The following is a 17290-nucleotide window of genomic DNA, read 5'->3' as shown; positions in this document are numbered from 1 at the left end:
GCCGGGAGCCCGGGCACTGCCCACGAGGCTGCGGGGGAGCCCGGGCACTGCCCACGAGGCTGCAGGGGAGCCCGGGCACTGCCCACGAGGCTGCGGGGGAGCCCGGGCACTGCCCACGAGGCTGCAGGGGAGCCCGGGCACTGCCCACGCAGCAGCCACTCTTGGCTCCCGCTACCCGCTGCCTGGTGAGAAGGCAGGTCCAGCATCTCCAGGGCTTCAGGTATTACAAGACAAGCTGGAAATCCAGATTTTCCTGTGAAATCCCCTGGTATTTATTTGGCTACTAAGAGTCAAGACTTTTAAATGCAGTCAGGCCTAACAAGATTCCCGCACAGGCCACGTCCAGCCCAGGAGGCGCGGGGACACCTGTGCGGGCCTCCAGGAGCCTCGGCCTGGCACCAGCAGCCGTGTGTGCACGCGACTTCCTACGCAGCGTCCACAAGTGGCAGTCAGCACCGAGCAGGTGCTTGGGGAGGAGCTGCCACCTTGGGGAAGGTGAGGCCCCCGGGAGGCGGGAGCAGTTAATGAGGCCGCACGCTCAGCCCTCTCCCCACAGCTCCTGGACCCTCGAGTGACACCCAGAAACAGCCTTGGCAGCCGTCACTCATGTAACCTAGTGCTTCTTCCACGTCAGTCCCACTCGGGACATACTGACGGGGGACAAGGCCACGTGCCAGTGTCCCCGTGCTCCCGGAATCCATGGGCAGCTACTGTCTGGTCTGACTAGCATTCATTCTGTCCGAGAACGGCACCCAAACGCTCCCCGAGGGGCTGTCCCTCCCCCACTCTGCACAGTTCAGGGGTTCAGGGTAGGGCCGGGTGTCCCTGTGACCCAAAGAGACCCTCTCTGGGCTCGGACAGCTGGGCTTCTGTTGCAAAGGGTGAACCGCTGGCTGAGGGGGCAACACAAGAAAGGCTCCTCGGAGAGTGCTCCCCGGGCCACACCCTTAGCCTCCCCTGGGAGCCTGCGGGAACGCAGCTCAGCATCACTAGGAACCCAGCGACCTCCTGGTGGCTCTCAGGCCCACTGCAGGCTGGGCAGCCTGGGCCAGGCCGCTACTTGGCATTCAGGCTCTGGAGGAAGGCTTGCTGATTCACATCTGGGTTCCTTGGGGCGGTCATCTGATCTGTCTACACCTCAGGCTCCTCGTGAGAAAACTGGGAGGGAGGATCACTATAGTGCCCGGCACACAGCAAGCCGTCAGCGATGTCCGCTCGGGATGCGCAGGCCTGGCGGACAGCTGAGCCGGGCCCGGGCCTCACCTCCAAGCACGCCCAGAGGGCGGAGGTTTTGGGCAGCTGCAGGACGAACTAGGAATCGACACAGCCTCTTGAAGATCATCTCGGGATTGGGTCAAATACTGACAACAGGGAGCAGGCGGCAGCCTTCCAGGAAGGGGAGAGTAGGGGCCGGGGTGCGGAGGGGGGATTCGGGAAAGCAGCAGGATCCGGGTTCAGAGCGCGAATTTGGGAATGGGAGACGGGGAGGCAGCACCAGCTCACCCCGAGCGGGACAAGAGGCCACGGGAAAATCAGACAGCAGCCTCTCGGGTGGCGTGGAGGGGCTGGGCCTGGCTAAAGGGGGGCCGCCCCTGCTCGTCCACAGTGGCTAGAGGGTTTGGAGCAAAGGGACGGGACCATCGAAGAACGGCGTGATGAAAGAGGGTACTGGCAAAAACCGGTGCGCCCCGCCTGCCTCAGGAGAGGCCGTGCATGCACACGCCACAGGGAAGAGTCTGGAAGGGAGCGCCCTACGCCCCAGTGGCGTGACCCCCCGAGCAGCAGGACTAGGAGGCTTTGTCATCTCCTCTTAGCCCGGCTGTATTTCCTCCATTTTCCGCAAAGGACATGCACTGCTTGCATAAATAAAAAAGCAATAAAAGCTCTAAATAATTAATGCGCTCTCTCCTCAGGACTTAAACCGGTGGATGTGTTTTCAACTCAGTTATTTCAAATATTTATCTGATTCCTGGCCTTGGAGAGGCGCCCCCCGAAAAGCCACAGCGGGGGGCGGGGGGGCTGTGCATGCGCGCTGATGGGGAGCCAACTCCTGTACCCTCGGGCGTGCACACCCTCGCGGCCCTCCTACCGCAGCGCACGGGCAGCTCTGCACCCCGCGCAGGTCCTCCTGGGAGTTGGCGGAATCGCCCCTCGCAGTTCTGGGCACCTGGGGCACGTGTGGGACACACGGCGGGCCACACGCCCTACCTTCTGGACCTGATGCTCAGCCTCTTCTGTTTGCCGCTTCCCCGGAACATCTTAGTCTTCCTCCAAGGCGGTCCCTTCCTGCATTCGGGCTCAGACACCAGCTCCTGGGACACCATCTCCGGGGCCACTGGACAGAGGAGCTGAAAGTACCAGGCGTGTTGGCATCATATTGCCCAAAGCCCCGTGGTGCTAACTGGAGGCCAGGGGACCCCATGGCCAGCCCTGCCCCTGCCCCCACCGCACCCCCAGGAACCCCCGCACCCAGTATCTAAGGGCCTGGAGGAGAAAGGAAGCTCAAACTGGGTCTTGGACCCAGCACGTTCTCTGTTCAACCCCGCTCTCGAGATAAAGAGCAGCCTGTGGAGCTCGGTCACGCCAGAACCGAGGCTCCCGGACCCCCTCCAGCCGCCCTCGCCCAAGATGTCTCAGAGCAGAACTTAACCCAGACCCTTGGATGCGCCCTCGACCCCACACTTACCACTTAGACACCAGCGCTCAGCCCCCTTCCCTTTTAGCCCCTGCTCCCAGGAAACTCGGGTGTAAGTTGAATCTGATCATAGTAATTGTTTCCCGAGTCCCCAGCACAGTAACATTTTTTTTCTTTATGTAATCTCCACACCCAATGTGGGGCTCCAGCTCACAGCCCCAAGATCCAGGGTCACACGCTGTCCCGTCTGAGCCAGCCGGGCACCCCAACAACTGCTTTAAAAGATGGGGTTTCACTTGGAATCTATCTATCAGTAAGAATTTCCGGTGTGTGATCTTAGCTTACCCAGAGAGCTCTCCTGGGCAGCGTTTCATTTTACTTTTTGCTGCTGTTACCAGGAAGCTCAGAGTAAAATTTAAGGTGTAGTGATGAAAAGTATCTCATCCGGGGTCTTGGGTGCGGTAATGCTTGAAAATTCTTGAAAACTGAAATTTCTATCTGCATGATTTTGTTTTCTCTTGTGCGGCACCTTTGGCCTCCGTCCGGTCCTGCCCCGTACGCGGCAGCTCAGCCTCCCCTGGGAGGAGAGAGCAGGTGTGGCAGGGCTGGCTTCACGCTCCCTGTCTGTCACCACAAGTCCTGCCTGCCCCGCAGCCTCCCCCGCCCTGGGGCCCTGGGCAAATCGGGGATGGGGGTGGGGGGGTTACCTTTGCCGTCAGCACCTGCCCGCCTTCTCCCAGGGCTGCCGGAGTCCGGCCTCCCGCCGCCGCCGCCCTGCTCAGGGGCCGGGCCTCTGGAGCCTCGTTCCCGGCGCCGCCACCGAGGAAGTGCAGGGCCAAGTAGACAGAAGCGGCCGTTTCCTTCTGCTCTGTGGGCAGAGGCAGGCTTCGGCTCAGGCAGCACCAGGTGAGTCGGGGCTCAGCCCTCAAGGACGGGAAAGGGCCCTGGGCCCCGGAGCCCCGCAGGGTTTCTGAGTGGGTGCAGAAGGCCGGCTCTGGCCAGCCCGGGGACATGGGGGCCGTGAGGAAGCAGCAGCAGGAGCGGAGTCCGGCCAGAGGCCCCGAGGGCGGGTTTTTGGGGGCATTCCCAGGGGGCCCGCCCAACTCCCTGCGGAGGGCACAGGGACTCAGGACACCCCCGGAGGGCCCGGACCCCACCGAAGGGCCGCCTGTGCAGAGGTGTCGGAGCTCAGGGGTCCCACTCTTCCAGGGGGCACACGTTGGGGTAGGCAGGAAGGAGGTCGTCTCCTTGGGGGCCCCGGTGGACTGCCCTGCAGCCGGGGTGGCGGCATCCAAGTCTGGCTTCTCCTCTCTCTCCAGCCCCTTTCTCCTGCCCCATGGCCTGGCCCAGCCAGGAGCCCCTTCAAAGATGTCCGCTCCACCAGATGCCAAGCCTGTGGCTGGGCAGGGAGGCAGGCGGGTCCCCAGCCCTGGCCCAATAAAGGATGGCTGTTCCTCCGGCCACCTTCCCCTGCAGAGAGGGTCCCCAGCTTGTCTGGGCCCCTGGGCGATGGAGGGTGGGGTGCAGGCCTCACCCTGAGGCAGCCTGAGCAGGTACTTGGGGGGAAAGGCAGCGTCTGCCTGGGCAGTGAGCATGCTGGGGGCCTGGGGCCGAGGGGCCCACTGGGGGTGAGGCCCCCCGGAGACTGCAGCCGCAGGACCCAGGTCCTGCTGGACCTGCCTCGGGGCCACAGAAGGAACAGCAGAGGAGCCGCTGCCAAGCTCTGCCAGCCTCCCTGGCTCCCCGGCCCTGCCCCCCGCCACGCCATCAGCACTCCTGCACAGCTCCCCCGGTTTGTCCCCGGGGTCACTGTCCTGGTGCAGCGACGGCGGGGAGGTGGCCTGCACAGGGCCACCCAGGGTCTCTGCTTCTGCTCCCACAGGCTCTGACTGCTGCTTCTCGACCTTTGGCTTCTTCCTCTCGGATGGGAGCTTGTCCTCTGAAGGCTGGGGCTCCCCGGGGCCACGGCTGGGTGGCCTTGGCACCGCCAGGGACTGCTGGCAGGTCTCCTTCTTGCCGCCCCCACCACAGGTGCCTCCTTCCAGGTGAGAGTCTGGCAAAACCGGCTTGGGAGCCTCGAGACTACCTCCCTCGAGGGGACCGGGTGCCGGGGGCAGCTGAGCCCCCACCTCCAGGCTCCCATTTGGAGGAAGCCGAGGGCTCTTGCTGCCCAAACAGGGGGGTTCTCTGCAGCTCGGAGTCGGGGGGAAGGCAGCCTTGCTCACCCTGGGCTGCTCACTGCCTCCTGCTCCAGCCACCATCTCCCTCTCCACGGGGGACTCCGTCACCAGGAAGCCCTCCTGGGCCAGTGCACACCCCCAAGGCCCTGGCTTGGCCCCTACAGATGTGTCCCCACGGACAGGGGTCCTCCCATCCTGGGCAGGGGTGGTGACCCCGTCCCCGGCGACCTCTCCCTGGAGAGGAACACCAGGCTCTGTCCCACTCCCCACCGTCCCCTCCCTTGCCTTCTTGCCTCCATGGTAGCTGGTTTTCATTTTCTGGTAGATTCTCTTGAACGTCTCTTTCCCATACACCTGCCACTTGTCCTGGGGGAGCAGCCGCCTCCGGCCACACGTCTGACCGGCTGCCCTGCTCTTGCCGGCTGCCCCCTCACCAGCCGCGGCTCTGCCGCCCTCCGGGTCCTCTGCGGAGGCCGGGCCGTCTCCAGTGAGGGGACACGGCAGGTCCTCCACGGCCACCTGTCTGACCAGGGCCCGGGGGTGACTGCCTGGGACGTCCGCTGGTCGGGCGGGGGCGGGCCTGGGGCTCAGAGGCTTCTGCCGCCGGGGGCCGGTGTCCTGGGGCTCCGGCGGTTCCCGCCACATCCCTGTGCCCTCAACGAAGGGCAGCGAGTTGCTCCTGGTGATAGGCACGCAGGCCGCAGTGGAGGACAGCTGCGTGGGCACGGAGTGGAAGAAGAGCGGCCGCACCTTGTCCGGGGGCGTGAAGGTGGAGCGGGCCGAGCCCAGGGTGGCGGGCTGCCTCCGGCCCGTGGGCAGCGCCCGCATGTCAAAGTGGAAGGAGTCCTTGTAGGTGTAGGGCACCGGCAGGTCGATGCTGCCCTGCTTGCACAGGACCGTCTTGCGGGGCCGCACGCTGTCCAGCTGCGAGTCGTCCACCACGGCCTGGTTGTGAGAGATGAGCCAGGCGATGCGCTGCTCCAGCTGCCGCTCCAGCCCCGGGGCCGTCTCCCTGTCGCCTGGGCCGCGCAGGGGGCTGCCGGGGGCCGGCGGCTGCTCCGCGCTGTCCGAGCGGGACAGGTAGCCCGAGTCCGTGCTCCCGCACTTCCTCAGCCGGCCCTCCAAGGCCCTGGCGTCCCGGGCCTTCTCCGAGGACGTCGCTGCCGGCTGCTGCTGCCCCGGCCGGCCGGCAGTCGGGGACGCCTGCTCTGGCAACTTCCGCCTCAGCTGGGTGCCGGCCAGGGGGCGCCCAGGGGAGGCCGTGTGGGCAGGGTCCACGGGAGTCTCTCTGTCGGCCAGTGTGGACCCCAGAAGGGGAGCCGCCTCCGCCTGCAGAGCCAGGGTCTTAGTGACAGAAGGCAGGTGCGTGGAGGACACAGGGCAGCGCCCAGCGCCCTGGGCGCCTGGAGAGAGGGGCCTCCCAGGTCGGCTCTGGCCCCAGCCGTCCCCCGTGCCCTCCAGTCTGGAGCCCTCTCCAGCCCTGTCCCCCTCGTCCGGCAGGCCGCCCCCACCACCGTCCGACCCCGAGGACAGCCGGGAGTGGCTGAGGTGCGTCTGGGTGCGCCTGTGCTTGTACAGGTTGCTCTGGGTCTTGAAGGCGATGCCGCAGGTGGCACACGGGAAGGGCCTCTCCCCCGTGTGGGACCGCAGGTGCTTCTCCAGGACGCTGGGCTTCAGGCAGTCGCGGCCACAGTGCGGGCAGAGGTACTTGCCGGCGTTCCGTACCCTCCCCGGGCTGCCCAGCGTGGGCCCCAGGCCCGGGGACAGGACGGGCAGCGTGCCCACGATGTTCACGGTGAGCGTCGGGGGCGCCGGCTTCCCCACCAGGGTAGGGCTGGGGCCTTCAGGCTGCAGCAAGGGGCTGAGGATAAAGGGTACGCCACCGCCGTCCAGGCTTCCTGTCACCAGGGGGGCACGAGGCTGGAGGCCGCCGGGGGGCCCTGGATGGTACAGCGGGATGGGCAGAGCCTTCAGGAACACAGCAGGGGCCAGACCCTGCTCCGGTGGCAGAATGACGGGGCCCAGGGTCAGGCGAGGCGAGGTCTGCCCACCTGAGGCCCCCGGGGGGCCAGGAGCAGGAGCCGGCTGGCCGCTGGCAGGCGGGGCAGGGCGAGTGGGCTCCGGCACCTCCATCCCACACCATCTGGGGGGCCCAGGATGCCTGGCGGACCTGTGGGAAACAACCAGACTTTACCGCGGGTACCTGTCTTCCCTCGACACGCAGTAAACCCTTCCCTGCCCCCACCAGGCACGTCGTTGCCCCACTGAAGCCTGGGAACAGTCCCCCAAGAGAAGTATTGCTATCCCCACGCTAGGAAAGGGGAGACAGAGGCCCCAAGAGTGGAAGCGACCTCACAGGCCGCTGACACACGGCTAAGCAGGATCTGGACCCGGGTCTGTCCGAATCCTGTCTATTTCACGTGCCCAAAGGGAACCTGGACTCACCCCCACCCAGGCCCACGGCAGCCTTGTCACGATCATGCCCGGCACCCAGCACAGTGCCCTGTGCAGAGGGGACACTCAGAAAATGCGCTGCCTTCATGAAAAGGAAAAGTCACGTGGCTCAGCAAGGCCCTCCGAGTCCACAGCGAGTCCACGCCAGGACTCGGTTTCCAGACCTGTAAAACGGGCAGAGAATCCGCCCTCAGACCCTTTTTCACTCTGGAGTTCGGAGTCCCTGCTATGGGATGAGGGCAGTAAGTTAGAACCGTGGCCTGAATGGAAGCCTACCAGATTCATCAAATGAAAACCCAAGATCCCAGCTAAATGAATTTTCAGAGAAACAATGCATAATTCTTCAGTAGAAGTCTACCCCAATCTCACATGGATTATGATTATACTAAAAATTATACATTATTTACCTGAAATCCAAATGTCGCTGAGCATCTGGTATTTTATCCGGTTACCCCACCAGGATAAGGGGCACTTTCTCAACCTCAGGACCAGGCTTGGGTCTCTATTCAAAGGTGGGGTTTCCAAAACCTGTCCACACCAGCGGGGACACAACCGGCTCCCTCTCAGCCGGAGCGAGAGCTGGGCCAACGTGAGGCAGCAAGAGGGAGCCAGCCATGCTCTCTGACCAGGGGAGGCAAGCGAGATGCAACGGGAGGAGGGTGGAGGGGCCCAAGGCGACCAGAGCAGGGTGTCCAGACGCTCCTTGCTCAGACACCCAGTCCCTCGGAGCTCTGCGAGCGCACTTTGATCATCCCACAGCTCAGCCCCTTAAGAACAATAAATACAAACTCCAGCCTTTTGCAGCAAGCAGGGTAAGGTTTTGGAAACAGTGGTGGGAACCATCTCATATCAGCTCGGACCGGCTCACGCTGGCTCAGGAGTGCTCGTTTTCAGGAATTTTGCAAGCCAGTTGTTAAACATGGCCATAATTAAGAGTTAAATTATATTAACTTAAAATAATCTATATTAAAAACAAAGATATACTACTGGGTGTTGGCATGGGAGAATGAAGTAGACCTCCTACCTCACATCATACACAAAAGTAACTCAAAGTCAACTGAAGACCTAGGCGTAAGAGCTATAACTATAAAACTCTTAGAAGAAAACACAAGAGTAAATCTTCATGACCTTTGATTTGGCAGGAGAGTCTTAGATATGATACCAAAAGCACAAGTGATTTTTTTTTAAAAAAAACCTTTTTAAATCAATTTTTATATAATTTTACACTAAATTTTTAATATAATTTTATACCAACTTTAAAAAATTTTTTTATCAAAATTAAACTTTTGGGCATCAAAGCACCCTATTAAGAAAGTGAAAAGACAGCTCACACAACGGGAGAACGTATCTGCAAATCACACATCTGATGCATACAAAACACCTAAGGAGCCCTTACGACTCAATGACAAAAGAACCACCAAGTCAACTGAAAACTAAGCAAAAGACTTGAACACACACTTCTCCAAAAGCACATGCACAGAGGCTACCTACCATCGGTCACTGGAAAAAACGAACATCAAAACCCCAATGAGATATGACTTCCCAGCAGCTGGCATGGCCAGAGAAGCAGTAAGGACCGTGTCGGGCAGGATGCCAGGAAGTGGGAACCTGTGAGTCCGCCTACGGGAACGCACGATGGCGGAGAACAACTTGGAGGCTCCTCAAAAAGTGAGACACGGACCACCAGAGGGTCTGGCACGTAACACCCCCAAGGAACTGTTTACAGAAGCACGATTCCCAACAGCCAAAAGGCAGAACCAGCCCAAATGTCCACTGGGGCATGAACAGGTCAAGAAAGTGCGACACACCAGACAGGGGACCCCCTTCCGCCACACCACCGAACGCAGCGCTGACACGTGCAAGATACGGATGAGTCACGGAAACAGCACGCCGAGTGAAGGAAGCCGGACCTGGGAGGTCACGTACCGTGCAATTCCATCACACAGAGCGCAGAGGACAGGGTTGCCAGCGAGGGAGAGGCAGAGTGTGGGGTGGCCGCCTGACCGGGTACAGGGCTTCCCCAGCGGGATGGACGGGTTCTGGCAGTGGACGTGCTTAACGCTGCCAGAACGTCCACTATGAAACAGTGCAAGTGGTGAGTGTCATGTTCTGTGAATTTTACCTCCATTGGAAAGGTACTAACTACTTGAAGCTCGTCACTGGATAATTATTTTATTACATCTCACCACTGCCGGTGCTCCGGGGTCATTTATGCTGACTGCATTAGCATCGTGGGAAGGCCAGCCAATGAGCGGGGTGGCACTCCATGGCGCCCTGTCTTCCCGGCTGTCCCGTCCGCAGCTTGGGATTGGCCCCGGTGGGGGTGCTCACACCACAGAAAGCGGCAAACACGATACACCAGACTCCGTTTGAACCTGAAACCAGCTGTCCCGTTCTCCGTCCCTCACAGACCCATCTAACATTGCGGGTCTCACTACCATGTCAGCTGCCTCAGAGTATTTGAAGAAATGCAGTTTTTTCAGGAAAGATTTAAAAACAAGAGTCTTTAGAGACCAGAAGGGGGTCCGGGAACTCCCTGGTGCTGATGGAAGACAATGGCTTACCTCAAGGTGCCGCAGCCTTTCTACCAGCTGAGGAATCTCCAGCCGCTTCCCCTGGGAACCACGGGGCTGCATGCGGGTCCCTGCTTCCTTGGCTGGCTGGCGGGACCCCTGAGACCCGGACCGCTGAGCGCAGGGAACGGGCCGCCCGGGCAGAGCCCCAGGGCGGACCCGCTGAAACCCCGGAGAGAAGACTGGGTGCAGCGCCAGGCCCAGGGGAAGTGCTCCGCTTGCTCGGGTTTCCAGAGATCCGCCTCAGTATTTTGAGCTCTTAACTAGTGAGGCCTCCCCCACCCTCTCGTGCCTCCTACCCCGTCTCTTCCCTCATCAGTCAGCAGGCCCCATTCACCGCCTCTGAGAGGAGATGCTGTCTCGTGTGCGGTTCCCCCCCCAAAAAAGCTGTCATTGCCAGGATGCTAGTTGGGAGGTGATCCCAGGAAACACTCGGGGAGAGAGAAAGACGGGGTGAGGGAACCTACACAGTGTGTGTCACGGGGCAGCTAGTGTGTGACTCCCCGGGGGAGGGGGGGCCAATGAGAGATCACACAGAACACACACCCTGTGACCCAGCAGGGTGAGAAAGCTGTCGTGCATGCACCTCCCCGGGGCGATGGGGTGCTGGCTGTGCGGCTGGCCCTGCGCACATGAGCGGCTCTGGGGGCCCCAGAGAGCCAACAGGCCCACGGTGCCCATGGTGCCCATGGGCTGGCTCCTCCTGGTAAGTGCAGGGGGAGATGGGCACGTGCCTACAAGGTTAAGTGCAGGGGAAGATGGGTGCGCTCCTCCTGGTAAGTGCAGGGGGAGATGGGCACGCGCCTACAAGGTTAAGTGCAGGGGAAGATGGGTGCGCTCCTACGGGTAAGTGCAGGGGGAGATGGGTGGGCCGGGCTCTTGCTGGAGTTGCTATGGCAGAAACAGAGTAAAGCCTTCAGGATTCCAGAGCCTGAACCCTAAGTAGGAGATTCATTTCCTAAGCCTCAGTTATAACGGTCCCCAAGTAGGGAAGAGACAAGAAGGAAGAGAAACGGGAAGGGAAGAAGGAGACCCCCCAAAGTTGGCTTCAGGGTGAACTGGGTGGAGGGGTGACCTGGGCAATCAGGGAGAGCCCAGGACGAAGCCAAAAGCACCCACTGTGCGTGTCCAGGCAGGCAAGATGGAGGAAGCCTAAGGGGTCCCCACGTCCCAGAGTGAGTACCCCGAGCCTGAGACAGGCCCCAGAGGGACCAAGGAAATTCCGGGTGCATCCCAGGGGCCCTGCCTGGGGAGCTGAGGGCTGAGCGGCACCCTGAGCACACCCGGAATCAGCCCACCCTCAGGGGAAAGAAGGCAGCCTCGGTGGGGAGGTGCGGGCTTCAAAACAGGAATCCCAGAAAAAGAGTTTCTGACATACCAGCCACGATGATTATTCTGCTCTCTCTGCGGCCTGTCCTGCGGTCACCGCAAAATCGGCGCCTTTTAGGAGCAGCTGATCCCTGCCGGCAAGATAATGAGCCAATAACCCCTTCCTCCGGGGAGACGGGACTTTTACCAGGGAACCTCCAAGGGTTGCGACTCCTCTTCCTCACTCGGAATCAGGGCGGCAGCAGGTCATACGGTTCCCACTGGACTGATGGGGAAATTGAGGCACAAGGTGGGGAAGACTCTGGAAGACTAGTGGTTGGGGCTCGCCTCCTTGCCATCCTGAGGGTACACCGTGCGGGGAGTCTGAGGGACCCCTGGCCTCCTCCACTCTGCCACGGGCAGGGTGCCCACCTCCTCCGAAGCCCCCAGGCTCATAACACTGGTGCACATGTGCAGCTTTACCAGGAGGGGGACAGAGAGGAGGGAGAAATTTGCAGGAAAGAAGTGACTATCTTCTAATGCCCCCTTTTCCAGAAACAAGCCATAAAGGGACCTGGGCAAAGGAAGAGCATGGAAATACCTCCAACAGGTTCTCTGGAAGAGAGGGCCACATGGAAATGTACCCAAATGTTTTAAACACACTGAACTTTTGAGAAAGAGCCCAGGGCCGGGTCCGCTGTTGGAGCTGCAAGTGTCCCAAGCCCCCGGCTGTCAGTTGCCGTGCCGTGTGGGGACCCCTCAGACCCTTACCTCCTCCCCACCCCTGGGTAACTGGGGTTCGCTGGAATACGGTTACCTTATTTTTCAAAGTTTGTCTCTTTTTTTAAATTATGTATTTATTTAAATAATCTCTACACCCAACTCAGCCCCAAGATCAAGGGTTACATGACATGCTCTCCTGACGGAGCCAGCCAGGTGCCCCTCGAATACGGTGACTTTAAAAGGGTGGCTGTTGGGGCACCCGGGTGGCTCAGTAGGTTACGGGGCTGACTTCAGCTCAGGTCACGATCTCACAATTCGTGAGTTCCAGCCCCACATCGGGCTCTGTGCTGACAGCTCAGAGCCTGGAGCCTGCTTCATATTCTGTGTCTCCCTCTCTCTCTGCCCCTGCCCTGATCACACACACACACACACACACACACACACTCTCTCTCTCTCTCTCTCTCTCTCTCTCTCTCTCAAAAATTAAAAACATTTTTAAGATTTTTAAAAATTAAAAAATAATAAAAGGGTGGCCGTAGGTACAGCAACGTGAAGGCACACGGTGCCACTGAACTGCACACTCACGGATGGTTAAAAAAATAAATTGCATGTTATGTGTATTTTACAACGTTTAGAAGATAAAAAGAAAATGGCTTTGGCGGGACTAGATCATTACCCCATGAGCCCAAACTTTACACTCATACAAAACCCTGCCCGCAAACGCCTCTAGAGGCCCTGGAGGCCGCGCTGTCCCTCAGGAGAGGCAAACGGAAACCGCGCTCCATCCTGACGATGGAACGCCACCCACCGCTAAAAAGAACGGAGCCACCAAGCCCCGAGGAGCCCCGGAGGTCCCCTCGACGCCTCTCGCTCAGCGAAGAGGCCGGCCTGAGGAAGCTACAGCCTAGATGATCCTGGGAGACGGTCTGGAACGGACAAGACTCTGGGACAGTAGCAAGACCGGGGCCGCTGGGAGGGGCAGGGGGGGCCCTGGGGGAGCACAGAGGGCATCTGGGGCAGTGAATCTCTTCTGTTTAATGCTGCAAGGGGTGGACGCGTATCATGACGCCGGTGTCCAAACCCACGGAACGGGCAACACCAAGAGTGAGCCAACGGGACCCGGGAGCCTCCGTTCATACTGACGGGGGCCCGTCAGCTGTGACGACACCGACCCTCATGCGAGACACAGGCGGACGGAAGAGGAAGGGGGGCCGAGGGCGAGCGCTCTCTGGGGCCCCTGCGTCCCCCGCATTCCTCCGGAAACCTAAAACCGTTCCAAAATAGTGAGGTCCAGGGGCGCCTGGGCGCTCTGTTGGTTAAGCATCGCACTCTTGATTTCGATTCAGGTCATGATCTCGCGATTCGTGACGCTGAGCCCCATGTTGGGCTCTGTGCTGCCAGTGTGGAGCCTGCTTGGGATTCTCTCTGTCCCTCTCCCCCATTCACACTCTCTCTGTCTCTCAAAATAAACCTTTAAAAAAAGCAAAGTCTATTAATTTTTAAAATTAAAAAAAAAATCTAAACACTTTAAAAAGACACGTGAAAAGACGTTTACCCTCCCCAGCCAAGAAAGGCAAGGTGGGCACCATGACGCCATGCTTTGCCTGTCAGAGTAAAAACCATAAATGAGTAAATAAGTTCTTATTATACCTGGAGGAGGAAAAAAAACATCATTTTTTTCTTAGAACTATTACTAAAATAAATATATAACACTCTTTTTCAAAGTGTACCTGTGGGGGCCCGTACGACCTGGCGCACTCGAGTGGTACAGCCCTATGCTTTGGGGAACGCACCTCCTCCAGGAAGGCACTTCTGCTCGGCTCGCTCTGGAGCCCGGGGGCCCTGGGCTGACGGAAGACCACCTCCCAGGCTTGAGTTCCAGTTCTGCCGCTCGCCCACTGGATGGCTTTGGCAAGCTCCTCTAACTTTAGGTTCTCATCTGTAAAATGGGGAGAAACGCGGAGGACAGAGGAGATACTATCTACAGGCTCTTCTTATCACAGAGAGGCGCCAAAAGGGGGACAGTCCGCTGACCATTATTGACATGTTTCTCTCTTTCTTCCTTTTCCAAGTTAATCCACTCCACCTCGGTCAGCCTGAGGCATCTATCTGCCGAAAGGGCTGAGAATCTGTACAGATCTGTACCAGGCCTGGCCGAGCCTCATGAGTGCCCGCCACATGCCGGTCACCAGCCCAAATGCTTTCCGTGGGCTGAGTCACCCAATCCACACCAGGAGCCCCCTCCGGAAGGCAGTGCTGGGGTTCCGGGGGAGGGGGCCTCTGGGGGGAGACCTGCCCTCCTAGATCAGGAAGACAGACAGAGCAGCAAGGTAAGCTTCAGCCTCCCGAATGCCAAGCAGGGTTTCTGGAAAGACCATCATCCCCAGAGCAGATGTTGCTGAGAGCACAAGTTTTCCACAGTTACCTTCTGTCTTTATTGGAGGTCTTGGGCCCCAAGGTGAGAAGCTTGCACCTGGAGGTGCACGGGCCCTAAATCCAAGGACCAGCGTCCACGTAAGAAGGGGGAGGTTGCAGAGACAGCCACGTGAAGGCCACGGGACCAGGCAGACAGAGATGAGGGATGCGGCCACAAGCCCAGGAGCACCCGGGGCTCCAGAAGCTGCCCAGGGCAGGAGGGACTTCCCAAGGGCCTGCCGAGCGAGCGAGCGAGCCCAGCCCCGCCCACACTGGCCTCTGGACCAGGGGACCACAGAGCTCGTGTTCTCCACCCCCAGCGTGGGGTAACTGCAGCCCCGGGACACGCATACAGAAAACCCACGGAAGGGCTCCACTTTCCCTGGCCCCGGAGGACCGGGAGCAGGGCACGGGCCCAGCGGAGGAACGCAAGCAGGAGAAGGTGTGAGGCCGGGGAGACCCCAGGCTGCCCCCCACTTCCCTGGGGAAGCCCTGTCAGGAGGCTGAGCTGTCCTGAGCCGCCACAGGTGCTCCCGCCGGCTGGACGGGGTGTGGTCTGGGGCTCGCAGAGTACTGGGAAGGGGGTACCTGGTGGGAAGGATCGCTCTGTAATGAACCTCCCCCCACCAACAGGCCGAGTGGACACCAGATGCCATCCTGGAGACACTGCTGGGGGAAAGGGCGGGGAGGACACCAGCTGAGGGGACACCAGGGGGACCAGACACTTACTGTAATTTGCTCCGCAGAGTGGTTAGAAAGAGGGCTTGGGAGGCAGGGCCCAAACCCCGCCCTGCACCTCTTAGTGCCGTGACCCTCGACAACCTGCACCACCGCCTCAGGACTCAGTTTCCCCCCTGTAACACTGGGAAACAGTGACACCTCCCCCATCGGGCCATGTGGGACGTAAGTGGATTGTAAGCAGGCCTGGCCTGAAGTACCGGCTCCCCAGAGTCCACAAGCACCCAACGGCGCTTCTTCTCGCCTCCCGCCAGTGGAGCAGGGCTTTAGGGAAGAGCCAGTCAAGAGCGGGCAGAGGGAGGAGCCATCTGCTCTCTGTGTATCCAAGTCGCCGAGCGAGTTGTTGTTTCCTGCCGTGTGAGTGTCTGAGGTGTCACAGCGGGCGCGTACTATCGATCACTGGCCCAGGGTCCCGAGCACCGCCCCGCACAAACCCGATGCTCAATAAGCGACCCGTCAGTGAATGAAGGGCAGGGTTGGAAGCGACGCTAAAGAAATGGCCTCACTTGGCTGAAGAGTCAGGGACCCATCCTGGGACTACCCACCCCGTGCTCCCTCCGCCCGAAAAAAGAACTCAGCAGCAGGCAGTGCGCAGTGAAAGCAGACAGCGCTCCCGGCTCTGGTCTCCCCACGTGGTGCCTCCGAAGAGCGGGTGAGACTTGGGTCCAGAAACTCCAGTCTAAAGACGCTCCTGCTCCAACAAGGGCCAAGCTGTGGTGCCCCAGGCTTCCATCTCTCAGAAACTCCCAGAGGTTTCTACAGCTTCTCTCTGCATGACACGCAGTGAGGCTGAACAAAATGAAAACAATAATTTCAATCTCTTGGCAATGGCCCCTAGAGGTCAACTCCATGAGCAAATGCCCGCGTACAATGAGCGGTCTCGAAGCCCGCTGGGCTCGGCCGTGAGCAGCTCGCTGCTGAGCACAAGCCCAAGGCTGGCAGTGTGCCTCCCACACGTGCCCTGAGCACCCAAGTCCCCGACTGCAGGTGCTGATTCAACATGGAAACAGGGCGAGTTTCAACACCAAAGGAAAACCTGACCCAGGCTGCGGCACTGAGAAAGCCCGTTAGTCAGCGGGCTGCAAACACTACGACCTTCACACCTCCCATGTCCACAGCCTTTGAAAGGGAGGCTTTGCTGCCCTTCCCATCCATTTCTGGAAACTTGTTATCTAGCCCTTGGCCCTGGGTGACAGAGCGGCATGAGCGATAGTGAGCTGGGTCCGAGCAAAGCACTCGAGGACTCTCACGCTTCAGCTCTGCCTCAGCCACGGGAACAAGCCCCCGCTAGCCACCGAATGGGCCGGAGACCCCGTGGAGCGGAGACGAGCCATCCCTGGAGGCCACCTGAGTCCGGCCAGTCCCCTGTAACAGAGCCGGCCGCTGCCCACAGGCACCTGGGTAAGCCCCGCTCAGCTGAGCCCAGTCTAAAATACTGACCCATGACATCGTTAGCTAAATTAATGGCTGTCATTTTAAGCCACTATGTTTTGGGCTGTTGGACAGCAAGAGCTAACTGAATAGTACAATATCAACATGGTGCCTAAAGGAATTTTAAGGATCACGTTGACCAGTGGTGATTTTTGCCTCACCGCGTCCCTCACAGGCTGTGACCCCATGATAAGCCCCTTTTCTGGGGACACGCTGCTGACAGAGATGACCGCGTCAGCATCGAAAGGGGCCGTAACTGATTAGCTCCTCTGGCAACATCACTGTACTTTCCGTCCTCTCCAAACACCCAAAGGTCTTGACACACAGTTTCTTCAGCTTCCCCTCTGTGAACCTCTGGTCACCCTCCTAGGCTAACTTAGCATCGACGATGGCCTCTGTGTCTGATCTCTGCCCTCTGTTTTCTCCCCCATTCCTCTGCAGGGCACAGAAGCTCATAACGCAGCCTTTTAACCCACAGCGAGATCATCTTCCACGGCTTCTGACAGCAACCCCGCTCGAGTACCCACGTGCTTTTTGATATCCATCTGAGATCAGAACTGTTTGTTGGGATGCCAACGAGGCGGCCGGCGGACACACAGAAGGCTCACTGGCCAAGAGAGCCGGCAGCGTGGACCCCCCCCCCTCCCCCGCCTCACTGGTCTCGTCGGCTGGACGTTGTGCCCAAATGATCGGGACATTCGCACTAACAAAGCACTCGGTTTATTTAGTGAGATGTTTCCAACAGAAAGCGGTAAGCTGGGCACCGTTCGGGGAGACACCCAGCAGAGTGTTCCTGTTTAGCGTCCACCCATTGAAATTTCATTTTCTCATCC

General features: G+C 59.7%; 1 protein-coding gene across 10 annotated transcripts in view; it reads right to left on the bottom strand.

Annotated features, from left to right (window-relative positions):
* The window catches only part of ZNF831 (zinc finger protein 831), a 113301-nt gene that overhangs the window by 64991 nt on the left and 31020 nt on the right, over window positions 1-17290 (bottom strand). For 9 of the 10 annotated variants that reach the window (XR_003900775.1, XR_003900774.1, XM_029916283.1 and 6 more), the window contains exons 2-3: window positions 3343-6985; window positions 2209-2348 (exon numbers count right to left, since the gene is read on the bottom strand). Coding sequence is in view for 8 of the 10 variants with exons in the window: in XM_029916283.1 (XP_029772143.1) it covers window positions 2209-2348; window positions 3343-6948 (3746 nt within the window). In the remaining 2 variants the exon portion in view is untranslated. Of the gene's footprint in view, window positions 1-2208; window positions 2349-3342; window positions 6986-11220; window positions 11254-17290 lie in introns of those variants that run through there. The other variant, XM_029916284.1, reaches the window with a different exon arrangement.

The sequence above is a fragment of the Suricata suricatta genome, chromosome 12 (genome assembly GCF_006229205.1).
Source record: "Suricata suricatta isolate VVHF042 chromosome 12, meerkat_22Aug2017_6uvM2_HiC, whole genome shotgun sequence".
NCBI classification, from domain to species: Eukaryota; Metazoa; Chordata; class Mammalia; order Carnivora; family Herpestidae; genus Suricata; species Suricata suricatta.
The sequence above is the reverse complement of the archived record's forward strand: the minus strand, read 5'-3'. Positions and strand labels throughout refer to the sequence as shown.